The following is a 13,157-nucleotide window of genomic DNA, read 5'->3' on the forward strand; positions in this document are numbered from 1 at the left end:
GTGATGATCATTTAGCACTGTAGATGGTGTCATTGCTGAGATCCATTCATTTTGGAAAGTGAAAAGAAAAAATGAAATATCTAACAAAAGACATCAGTGCTAGTCATTTTTCTTTGCCATTTTTTCCCACTGTTTGAATGTGTGAGTTCTGTGATTGTTTAGGGTTTGGAGAGTAGCTCTAAAACCACAAAGGGGTCACCAGTGTTGACAACACTGAATCCCTCTGCGAGATGAGCACCTGCTCTTCTTGTTTACTGTAATGACAAATGCCTATTCTTTGTGCAGGTCAAACAGGTTTTTTAGATTTTGCAAAAGCAAATTATCTGACATTAGGATTGTCGCTGTCTATGGACCTTGGTAATAAGACCTTAACCAAATATTAGCCACGTCTGATATGGTGGAAGTATCTTGGTTAAACCTTAATAGGGAACATTGTGCAACTGTGCACTTCACCAGGATTCTCTTCCACATATTATAGCTGGGTCGTTGCTTGCAGTGAGCACGGTGAAGCTTCAAGTGGCGTCCAGGTCACCACTGAGCTGCTTCATCCTGATTATGGCTCGCACTAGCAATGACTCTTGGGTTAGCTGCTGCAGTGAGAATTCAATGAAGCCTGTTTAGTCAAAAACTAAGCAGATGATGGACATGTGCCGTCCCATGCTTGCACTCAGGTTAGACAGCAGAAATTATTGTTAGCGAGAATTATTTTTCCAGTTGGCATTCTCAGTGCCATTTTGACCCTTAATTTTTTGTTAAGTATGGAAGAAATGTATGCCTCATTTACATAACCCCAAACATATACTTACAATGCACAGGTCTCTAAGGTAAATGTATTATCATCCATTATCCAAATGAAGTATAAATCAGGTAAAACGTCATTTATGTTGTCCAATATGGCAACCACCAGGTCTTGGTGACATTTACATTTAAATTAAAATTAATGAAGATGAAATAAGATTCAAAATTCAATTTTTCATTTGCATAGCCATATGTATGTACTCAAAAGTCAAATGAGGTTACAGATTACTGTGCTGAACAGTGTGGATATATGGATATTCACATTTTTTTTTTGCTTTTCTTGCAGAAAGCCCTGTTGGATAGCATTCTCACAGAGTGTACTATCTTAAGAAAAAAAGAAACCCTTCCAATGACACTATATAAATTCTAATACTCTTAGGTGATTTTGCAAATGTGAATGCCTTTGACCTTAAGGAGTCCTAGAAAGGCCCCGTTCATGATACATTTCTTCACCAACCTGCAGGCTGGCAATGATTTTAAGGGCTCTTTAAGAGTTTTTCAGTAAGTTGGAATTGTTCAAGGAGAAAAATATCTTCAACGAGTAATTATCACACTTATGCTTACTATATAGAAAATTCCCAGTTTCTACCTATAATATCCTGGCCTGGTAGTTCTGAAGTACCTTCATGAAATGACATTTTGGCAACTTTCCTAGTTTATTTTGCTGCAGGTGATCCAGGAGCCACCGTACTGAAAAAAAAATCATCCTTAGAAGTAAAAAGACTATACATTCTTACTTTCCTTATTTACATTTCTTGCGCTGTCTGTTAGGGGTACTATTCTGGGCCCTGGGGCTGTAACAATTGAGAAAGAGAAGGCATGATTTTCAAAGGTGTTAGGGAGAGGTAACTTTTGTGAACTTGTTCTCACAGGCTCCTGAACCACTGTGTCCTGTGGAAACCTGTCCCAAGGTCTCCCCTAGTGAAATTTGCATTGTCTTTTTCTGCACATCAGAGGGTCTGGGAAGAACTTGATAGCCCCACGGAGAGGAGGAAGAATAAAGAGAAGGTAAAGGAACTGGGAAGGGGAGTGAACTAAATGAAGAGGAAGAAAGAAGGTGAGAAAAGAAGATGGATGTGAGAGAGAGGCAAGACAGATGGACAGAACTTGATGACAGAATGTGGGACAGGCAGTGAACAAGAGGAGTCTGTGATGACATTTCACACCCTGATCTTGTTGGCAGAAGGTGGGGTCATTCATGTGAACAGGAAGCGCAGGCAGAACAGCACTTTGGGTGAAAGAACATGACTGTTTTGCTGCCTACTAATGCAGGTAGTTTTAGGGACAGAGATCTAGAAAGGAGGTATAGAAAGATATAAAGCTTCAGAGCTCTACATGAAGATAGCTCTGAGATGCTCTGATGGTACATGAAAACGTGGGAGTAAGGAGCATGAAGTCATGCTAAATGCAGAAAGAGATGGGGACGGTGTGTATATCCATGTTTGAGACAGGGATTTTTGCCTTTATGGTTGAATGGCTTGTTTGAAAATCAAATGACTTCTAAAGAATCCCAAAATTTCACAGGTCACTTTTGTAAAAATTACCAAGATATTGAGACTCCTGCTGAATCTCAGGTATTTCATCAGTCAAAGAAGCACGGGAGACCCTAAGGAACAGTGAACTTGGGAGTCATGTAGCTCAGGGACAAATAGATTTCTCACTCACTAAGATGCGTTCCTATTACCGAGGGGAACAGCAGATGTAAGCCCTCTAAGGGAACAGCCACTTCTCCCATATTGCCATTTGTGAAATCAGGACAAGAGCGCCCACTTGGAAGTCAGTTGTTGAGTCCCTTTTTCCTCATAACCCCTTACAGCCCGAGATTGAATGTCTTAGGGTATTCTGTGTTTTGTTTGAGTCATAGAGACTATGACATTGTTAGCTTAGGAAGGAGAAAAATTCCACAGTGACATTCTCTTCCTCATGGGTGTAAGGTGGGGAAAGCTAAGGCCAGCAGGCGGCTGTGTCTTCTTTGGGAACCCTTCCTTTCCTGTCACACTTACCCATGGAAGTGATGATAACTGTGAAGTGAGTTTCATCTTGCCTTCCAGTTACGTTGTTGTAAGCGCAGCAAGCATAGTCCGCTGTCATCTGGGCTACTTTCTCAGGTGCAACTTCTAGGCGAGGTCCATGCTTAATGAAATAGGTTGTGTTGTCGGTCATCCCGATCCAGGAGTAGGTGTTGGGCGGGTAGGAATCCGCAGAACAATCAAAGAGGATGGCCTCTCCAAGGTCAACAGTAAACACTTCTCCTACTTTTAGCCCTTTATCAGAATTAACTTGAAGTCCATAGGGTCCATCTGCAACAATGAAAAGAAGAAATAGAAGAGTAACATGATACCTACAGTGTGGTTTTTTCAATTTGGGTAAAGCTTAATAGCATCTGAATTTTTGTGAGAGTCTTCATATTAGCCATGGGCCCTCTTTTAGACTCCCCCAGAGTGAGGACAACCTGTAATATGTTTTATTCTCATAACCACAAAAATGTAAACTACTTGACATAGTAATTGAAAAACATACTATGTGAGTTTACAAAGGCTATTATCATGATTGTAAGGCTAAACTTTTTTGAGTAATGATAACTTTGCAATATTGCTAGATAAATTCAGTATTTCTAAAACTGAAATTCATCTGAAAATATTTTTACAACAGATTATGTCTATAATTTTCTCTGACAACCATATTTTGAATACTACTCATTTTTCTTTTTAGTGTTAGCATGGATTATGCCTTTTACGGCAGTTTATCAGGAACACAGATTTGTACAAGTAGACATAGGGTGTTGCATATTTTAGTATTCTATTTAGGTTTTTAATTACATTTTGATTTGTTTAAGAGGGTGATAGGTTAGAAAGGAAGCAAAGAGAAAGAGGTACAGGGTGAGGGAGAGTGGGGAGGAAGAGAGACAGAAAGAGGGAAAATTGATAGCTGTTTATTCAAAATCTCCAAATGGTTAGGGCTGCACTGAGGCCAGGAATTCAGTCCAAGCCTCCTGTATGGTGACTGGAACCATCACCTGCTGTATTCCAGGATCTATTCAGAGGGATGCTGGAGTCAGAAACTGGAGTTGGAATTGGAACCCAGGCACCCTGATGTAGGATATGGATATTATAGTCACTAAGCTGAATCCCACTTGGAGAGTTTAACAATCTTTGATTACAGTCGCTCTGCAGGATGTCTTGATAGCACATGTTATGATACCTCCAGCTTCATTTTTTTCTCCTTAGGATTGCTTTAGCTACTTGAGGTTCCCGTGATGCCATATGGATTTTTTTTCCAGATCTAAGAAGAATGTCTTTGGTATTTCGATTGGTATCATATTGAATTCGTAAATTACTTTGAATAGTACAGCCATTTGAAGATATCAAATCTTTAATCCATGAGCATGGAAGCATTTTTTCATGTATTAGTGTCTGATTCTGTTTCTTTTATTTTTTAAAAGATTCATTTACTTTTATTAGGAAGACAGATCAGATTTTATGAAGAGAAGGACAGACAGAGCTAAAAGATCCTCCTTCCACTGGTTCACTCCCCAAATGGCCACAAGGGCTGGAGCCTGTCCTGTCATTTTTATTGTAGTGATCTTTTACAACCTTGGTTGAATTAATCCCAAGGTACTTGAAAGCTTTTGGAGCTGTTGTGAGTTGGACTAATCTTACAAGTTAATTTTCAGTCATTATTTGTTGTATACAAATTGATTTTTGTGTACTGATTTTTTTTAAAAGATTTATTCACTTTATTACAGCCAGATATACACAGAGGAGGAGAGACAGAGAGGAAGATCTTCCATCCGATGATTGACTCTCCAAGTGAGCCGCAACGGGCCGATGCGCACCAATCCGATGCCGGGAACCTGGAACCTCTTCCGGGTCTCCCACGTGGGTGCAGTGTCCCAATGCATTGGGCCGTCCTCAACTGCTTTCCCAGGCCACAAGCAGGGAGCTGGGTGGGAAGTGGAGCTGCCGGGATTAGAACCGGCGCCCATATGGGATCCCGGGGCTTTCAAGGCGAGGACTTTAGCCGCTAGGCCACGCCGCCGGGCCCTGTGTACTGATTTTATAGCCTGTAACTTGGAGTATTTTGGTTCTTCAATGTATAGGACCCTATTATCTGCAAAATGGATAATTTGACTTCTTCCTTTCCCATTGGGTCCCTTTGATTTCTTTTTCTTACCTAATGGCTCTGGTTAAAACTTCCAGAATGACATTAAATGGTAAAGGTGAGAGTGGGCTTCCTGGTCTGGTTTGGGATCTTAGTAGAAGTGCTTCTAGTTTTTCCCCATTCAATATGATACTGGCTGTGGGTTTGTTATCTCTTGCCTTGATTATGTTGATTATGTTGTGGTATGTTCTCTCTATAATGCACTTTGTTTAAGGAAGCTGTATTTTTGTCATCTGTTTTCTCTGCATTTATTGAGATAATCAATGCGAACCATCCCTGCATACTAGGGATAAATCCCACACGATCCAGTTGAATGATCTATCTGATGTGCTGTTGGATTTGATTACCTGGTATTTTGTTGAGGATTTTTGCAACCATATTCATCATATTGGCCAATAATTACCTTTCTTTGATGTATCTCTTTTTGGTTTTGGATTTAAGGTTATGAAATGCCTCATATGGTGAGTTTGAGAGGATTATCTCTTTCTTAATTGTTTTGAATAGTTTGAGAAGAATTTAAATTAATTCTTTAAAAGGTTGGTAGCAGAGTCTGGTGTGATAGTTGGCTAATCCTCCCACTGCAAACACTGGCATCCCACATGTGCACTTTTCATGTCCTGGCTCTCCAGTTCCCATCCAGCTCCCTGCTTGTGGCCTGGCAAAGCAGTGCAGGACGGCCCAAAGCCTTGGAACCCTGCACCTTTGTGGGAGACCCAGAAGAGGCTCCTGATTTTGGATCGGCTCAGCTCCAGCTGTTGCATCCGTTAGGGAGTTAATCAACAGAGGAAGATCTCTCTGTCTTTCCCTCTATAAATTTGCCTTTACAATAAAAATAAATAAATCTTTAAAAAAAAATTTTGGGTAGAAAACAGCAGTGAAGGCAGTCAGTCTTGGGCTTTTCTTTGTTGGGAGAGTCTTTATTATTGATTTACTCTCCCATTTTGGGAATTGGTATATAGAATTTCTACATCTTCATTACTCAATTTTGATATTTTGTGGGTGTCCAGGAACCTATTTATTTCTTCTGAATTTTCCTGTTTGTAGTAATTCAGATGAATTTTTAATAGATGTGTATCTGTGATATTTGTTGTTGACATATCATTTTTCATCTCTGATATTATTAATTTGAGTGTCCTTCCTCCTCTCCCCCCACTTTTTAAAATTAGTTGTATCAATCTTGCTATTTTTTTTCAAAAACTAGCTCTTTATTTTATTGATCTTATGTTTAATTTTTGTTTCAATTCCTTAATTTATTCCTTAATTTTAATTATGTCTTTCCTCCTGTTGGTTTTTGGTTTTATTTGTTGCTTTCCTAGATCCAAGAGAAGCATTCCTAGATTACTTGATGGCTTTCAAATTTTAACACCAGCACTAACTGAAATTTCTCTCCTCTAGCTAAGTTTAGAATTCCCTTTAGAAATACATACATCTTCATTATCATTAAAAATGACTCATTAATGATCAACTGCTTAACCATGAATATCCCAGGAACTTCTGTCTCCCACAGTAACACTCCTGCAATGTTGTAATACCAGATTGTCAGCAAGTAAAGACACTTTTTCTGATGCTTTTTTTTCCAGACAACTAGGAAATATAAGAATAAAAAAGAATTCCCCATCTAGACAGGCTTTCTCGTCTAGCCTAAATTCTTCCTTGAATTCTAACACAAAAACAACCCATCACCACCACCAACAACAAAAACCCCTTCACCCTGGGCTTGAATCCTGTGCTCACTGTTCAGCTGATCATAACTGACATTTATCAGATATGTGCAAGGGGGATCATGCCAAGTGTTTATACTTAGAACTACACTGACTCTTCACAGTAACCACATGAGGTAGAAGTGGAGTTCTTCAGAAGTTAAAGAGAAAGGGGAAGCAGTATGCTTCCAAAGGCTAACCCTGCTTTCAGAAAGCAAACATGCACAGTAGAGATGTATTTTTTTTTCTCTTTTGAATATGGGAATGGATATTTGCTCTCACTCACGCAGTCAAAGTCAATCTTCAGATATTGTTGTGCAAGTCGTATTGCTGTAGACATTCTGAGAGGCATTGCTGGAGGTGGCCCTGAGTGCCAGCAGTGTCCCTTTGTGTTGTGTGTCTTGATGGAACATTCGAGAAGTGAAGGGCTGCAAACAGGCAGTGTTGGTTCCTGCTCACAAAGGAGGAGCCCAGTGGGCGGAACTGAGTGATTTGGAAGAGCTAGAGACCTGAGTCATGTACTGACACTGAACTCTGAGGGCAAAGCCAGGCAGACTTGACAGAGTCAAGTTAGAGTAATCCAACCAGAGTTGCCTCTGGTACTTAAGATGAAAGCAGAAGGATCATTCAATCCTGAATGTGGGTGAGGGTTTACTTTCTTGCCTTTGGCAGAGACTCCAAAATAAATGAGCCCATTGCCTCAAGAAGGGCTGTTTACTAAGCGACTTGTAAACTCATCTATCGTCTGTTCTCTTTGCAATTTATGGCTGGGTGGGGACAGTACCTTAATTTCCGTTATGAAGCTGCTTGCCATTCCACTTGGGAGCAGATGGTAGGTATTTACTATAAATGACGCTTTTTTTTTTCTTTATGTCACTAAGAGAACTTCCCTGCAGCAATGCCATATGTTGCACACAAAGTCTAACCGGGTTATTGTCCGTGGCTGGAGGTTAAAAAGTGCCGTGTCTGAATTATTGACTTCATAACGTCTGCCACCAAACGATGACGTCATAACCTCCTAAATATAGGACCAATCTTGACAGATTGTGTTATACTTTTTTACTGCCCTAATAAAAAGTAATTCCTTGGAGATGGAATTGTGGTGTAGCAGGTGATGTGGGCATCCCGTATGGGTGCCGGGTTGAGTCCTGGCTGTTCCATTTCTAATCCACCTCCCTGCTGATATGCCTGGGAAAGCAGCAGAGGATGACCCAACTGCTTGGACCCCTGCACTCATGTGGGAGACCTGGAAGAAACTTCTGGCTCCTGGTTTTGGTCTGGCCTAATCCTGGACCTTTGTGTCCATTTGCTTACTCATCTGGGGAGTAAAGCAGTGGGTGGAATGTCTTTCTTTCTGTCCCCTCTCCCATAAACTGCTTTTCAAGTAAATAAAATAAAATCTTTATAGAAAATTATTTTTGCATTTATGAAGAAAGCATCTTGGAAATAGTACTTTTGAAAACAGAATAGGTGATTCATGATGAAATTCTAAATTATTATGGATCTCTCTAAGAAATACACGTTGTGATCTGACATGTACTACATTATCAAGAAACTTTGTAGCAGATCAGAAAACAAAGAAAAGGACTGAAATACTGCCATGAAGAAATCATCATCTTTTAATGGGAATTTGGCTTTTCCATGGCATTAAGTAATATTGGAATCTTAAAGAGATATGAAGAAAAAAGATGTGTCCCATTTTAGTCGAGTTCAAGGAATTTTGTTGTGTTCTTAAGCTGTGTTGAATATTGCCCAATGAACATAAGAATTCATAACTCCTTTAAGTGGAGAAAAATTGAGTATAAGATAACGCGATAAGCAGCGGGGAAGAGACATGCATGGGGCACTAGAGGAACACAAGTGCATGGATGAAGAGAGGCCAGAGCCCGGCAGGTGACCCTTTGGGAGAAGATGGTGGTGTGAATGAAGAAGAAAGTAACTGCGAGAAGAAAGAGAGGTGGGAGTAATATTCAGCAAGGCATGTATTCCCAGTTTTCATAGAATGAAGACAAAAAAAATGCATCACATAGATGCAAAGTCAACTGTAGGGAAAATGACAAATCTTCAAAATGTATATTTTATTTAATCCTTACTACTCAAGATCAAGCAAACAAGCCAAAAAAGCCCCCAAGACATTAAAGCAAGCTGAAATAGTGATAGCAAACAACAATAACAAAAAACTATTCATGAGTCTGGGGTGAGCAGGCAGTGCATAGCATGAACAGGACATTAATGGTTGGTGCTTTTAATAAAATTAAACATGAGTGAGTGGATAACTGAATAGGTAAGTGAGCAGCCACTAAGATGAGGTTATGACTAAGTGAAAGTTTCTGCATTAGAATGTAGAAATGATTAAGGAAAAATTAATGACAGTGATAACAATTTTTAGCCAGTAAGGGTCAACAGTCTTTCCTAAGTCATGTGGATAATTCATGTTTACAGTGTGTAAACAGAACTCACATTTGTCAATTTTCTTCTTCCTTCTCTCTGTCAGTGTTTACTGGTGATAGATGTTTGTGTGATTTCACAGGCTATGTCTAGAAGATTGTAAAGAACAGTTCAGTCTGCAAGCAGAAGTTAAGCTCTGGGAAATGTGAACCTATTCAACTTGGGTCTTCTAACTCTTTCAAGTAGCACAGGAAAGGATACATGATACAAAGAGCAGATTCCTTGACATATATAGATGTAATTATGAATCTTTGCTCCCATTTTTATATTTTCTACAATGTTAGTTGAATATAACATTATGGAAAGCTATGCCTAAAATTTAACTCATTGTAACAAATCATATATGAGATGATGTCAGAAAAATTAATGAAAAATGGAATTAAAATATGTTTTCTTCAAAAATTATAATCAATATATAATTTTAATAGTATGCATTTTCTGTGAACTTTGTAGAAACTGTTCATAGACTCACTTATTTGCTGTATGCTAAGTTTTCAGTGAATGGAGCCCTATGGTCCAGTTATTGCTGCAAGCACTCTACATGGAGTAGCAGATTTAGTCTGTACAATAGATCCCTGAAGTAGGTTAATGTCACATAAATGTGTTCATGAGATGAGGCAGAGAGAGCCAAGGTAACAGACCCAGGATATGAACCTAAACCTGCTCACCCCAGAATTTATGTCCTAGCCACCACGCTGCTGCTGTTGCTTTTTGTTGTGGTTGTTTTGTTTTGAATATTTGAAAGGCACAGTTACAGTGAGATAGAGAGAGAGATCTTCCATCTGCTGGTTTATTCCCCGGATGGCCCTGCAAATGGCTGGACCAGGGCCAGGTCGAAATCAGGAGTGTGGAACTGTATCTGGGTCTCCCACATGGGTGCAGAGACGCAAACACTTTGGTCATTTTCCTCTGCTTTTCCAGGCAAGAGAGCAGGGAACTGGATATGAAATGGAGCATCCAAGACTTGAACTGGGACTCCTCAGTATGCTGCTTTGTATATTCTCTAAGCATAGTTGACACTGTGTGTCATACATTGTATTTTCTGTCTTCTACTAAAATATAACAAAGCAGCCACTCTTCAGGATGCAACCGTTGAGCTTTCCTAGGTTAGTTCTGCAGCTGGGAGGAAGCCTCTCTGTCTCCCCTCACCCTCATCTTCCAAATATTCCTTTTCTTGCTCCGTTGCCGATGCTCAGTTTCTTCTGGAATGTTTATGCTCAGAAAAGACTTGTATTGTATTTGTATAGTTCCTGGTACTTATTTCCTCCAAAGACTTGCTATCACCTTTCCCGGAGAGCATTCCATCAGTTTTCTATTGAAGAAAGTATAATACAGCTCTATCTACCATAACACAGCCTCCATTTGCTTATCTTCTTTCCTCTTGATTTACTCTAATGTCCTGAGAGTATCAGCTTGGATGAATGGATGGGGAAACCCCCAATTCTCACTTGCCCAATCTGTGTCCTCTCCAGCTGTCTTCCAGACAGTGCCTCAGTAGCCGCTGAAATATGGAGAGGTGCTTTTCACTATGTCCATTTCACAAATGAGGCCCAGAAAGACCAAGGGATATGTTTCTTTTTTTCTTTTTAAAGATGTATTTATTTTTATTCAAAAGGCACTTTTACAAGAGAGGAGAGACAGAGAGAAAGATCTTCCATTCACTGGTTCACTCCCCAATGGTTGCAATGACCAAAGCTGAAATGATCCAAACTTGGGAGCCAGGAGCCTCTTATGGGGAGGGTCCCATGAGGGGACAAGGCCCCAAGGCTTTGGACCATGCCTTGCTTCATTTCTAGGCCATAAGCAGGGAGCTGAATGGAAAGTGAAGCAGCCAGGACACAAACCTGCACCCATATGGGATCCCAATGCATGCAGGTGGAGGATTAGCCAATTGAGCCATGGAACTGGCCCCAAGATTAAGGGATTTGATTGAAATTACAGGGGAAATGACCAAACATTTTGGTCTCCAACTTCCAAACAGTTAAAATGCTATGCCTTTGTGCCTCTATTAGCGTTATGAAGATTCACTTGATGAGTAAGTAATTTCATGGACCAGGTTTCATTCTCTCTTCATGATTCAGTCAGTTGCATCCTCCACCTTCACATCACAGGGATGAGAAGACTTGCTTTTTCTCACTTTTCTTGCTAAATGGCTAGAGTAGCTGTGCTGTAAGCAGTATAGTAACAGGTAGACCTTTGCAGTGTGCTAGCCTTTGGTTCTCTCAACTGACAGACTTCAGGCCCCAGGGGGAATATATGACAATGTCCACAGTTGCTTCTAATTGTTCAAGGAAGGTTATGCTGCTGGCAGGTAATGGGGAGAGGCCAAGGATGTTGTTAAATATGTTATGCTGAACAAACAAGGCCCCAGCAAAGAATTATTCAACACTAAATGCCACCAGTATAGCAGAGACTTGCTAAGCTAAACTTAGAATGCAATGTAAAACAGAGGTGATTCTGTGGAATATGGAGGATTGGGAACAAGAATGCAATGAAGACAGCAGGCCCTTTGCTGAGTGCGTGATGATGATTATAGGACATGAACTGAAGAGTTTATTCACCACAACTATACACAAGGTTCAACAATAGCAGAAAAACATGCCAAAGAAATTCAAACTCCAGAAACCACCCCTGACTCCCTGGGGCCCTGAATGTCTTCCAGCAGAGGAATGAAGTTTCCTGTGACCGTGTCCCCCCGCTCCTGACAGCCAAACAGGAAGGGTGAGTTCTGACACATGGTTACATGGAAGGGTGATCATTGCTAATATTACTGTATCAGGCAAATCGAAAGTGCTAGAGGAAATGATCAGCGTATGAGATGATGGATGATCCTGAGTTGATCATTACAAATATATATACATCTACTGAAGTGTCACTCTGTGCCATCAATATGGGCAATCATGTCAATTAACAATATAGAAAATAATTTCTTAAATGGATACTGAGGAAATGCGCAAAGAGAACAACCATATCCCTGACAACACTTCCCATGCCTAATTCAGAAATCGTTGGTTTTCCTTGATGGGTCAGCCACAGAGCACATCCCATCCCTGGTTTGCTATCACCGAATCTGGCTCCTTAGGCATAAGTAAGTCACTACTTCTGCATGGTTCTCAGTTTGAAAAATTGAGATGTTCTACTTGGGGTAGGAAGTGAGGTTACTCAGTGGGCTGAATCACAAGTTGTATCTTCAGTGGCTCTGGGTCATGATCTCAACTTGACCAGCAAGACACAGGGCTTACTGGTAAATGCCTTTTAACCTTTTATGACAGGACAGTGCCTGAGAGGTGCGATGACAACTAGCCTTGAGCTGCAGTACCTGAGCCATGTCCCATGCCTGTGTCCTCTGTGGCTGCCCTTGGGAGGAGAACTCATCAGAAAAAACAAAAAACAAACAAACAAACAAAAAAAACAGAACTTACAGTATATGGTGGGTGCAGTGATGTCACTTTCCATTTCACTGACGGGATTCTTCACCAGGCAGGTGTAATTCCCCGCATCTTCCTTGGTCACGGGAGAGATTTGAAAGGCGTTGTTTTGGGGAGAGAAGGAGTAGGCGGGGCTGAGGCGCAACGGCTTCCCATTTTTCAGCCAATGGTAAACCAGGCGGGTGCCTGCTTTCACCTGGCATGTCAGGGTCACATTGTCCACATATTCCACAGCCCCAGACGGAGGATGGATCTGCACCACTGGCTTGGTGATGGGCTCTGCAACATCAAGAGAGGGAGAGATGATTTTTTTTTTCCATCCTCAGGAGGATAATAAAACTCTATTAGTTTTTCTCAGATGTTAAAATGCAGGCATTTTACATATTGCAAATGTAGATAGCCAAGGCAATAATTAGAAGAGAGAGTAAACACCAGGGAAATGCTAAGTGACTAAACATAAAATATCGTTAGTAGTTAGAGATAAGAAAATTCTAGAAGCTGCTCTACTAAAGTTGTCCTGTGAAACCCTGTCTCTGGTAGCTAATGTAACGAGCAGTAGAGGACGGGCAGCTTCCATGATGCTGTTCACTGTGTGTTTTGCAACACTGTGAGGTGCCGGAGT

At 40.6% G+C, this 13,157-nt stretch overlaps 1 protein-coding gene across 3 annotated transcripts in view; it reads right to left on the bottom strand.

Annotated features, from left to right (window-relative positions):
• HEPACAM2 (HEPACAM family member 2) overlaps positions 1-13,157 on the bottom strand; it is a 46,662-nt gene that overhangs the window by 17,149 nt on the left and 16,356 nt on the right. For all 3 annotated transcript variants that reach the window (XM_058678139.1, XM_036493685.2, XM_012926162.2), the window contains 2 exons: positions 12,530-12,814; positions 2,802-3,098 (listed from right to left, as the gene is read on the bottom strand). In XM_058678139.1, coding sequence (XP_058534122.1) covers positions 2,802-3,098; positions 12,530-12,814 — 582 coding nt within the window. The remainder of the gene's footprint in view (positions 1-2,801; positions 3,099-12,529; positions 12,815-13,157) is intronic.

The sequence above is a fragment of the Ochotona princeps genome, chromosome 20 (genome assembly GCF_030435755.1).
Source record: "Ochotona princeps isolate mOchPri1 chromosome 20, mOchPri1.hap1, whole genome shotgun sequence".
NCBI lineage: Eukaryota > Metazoa > Chordata > Mammalia > Lagomorpha > Ochotonidae > Ochotona > Ochotona princeps.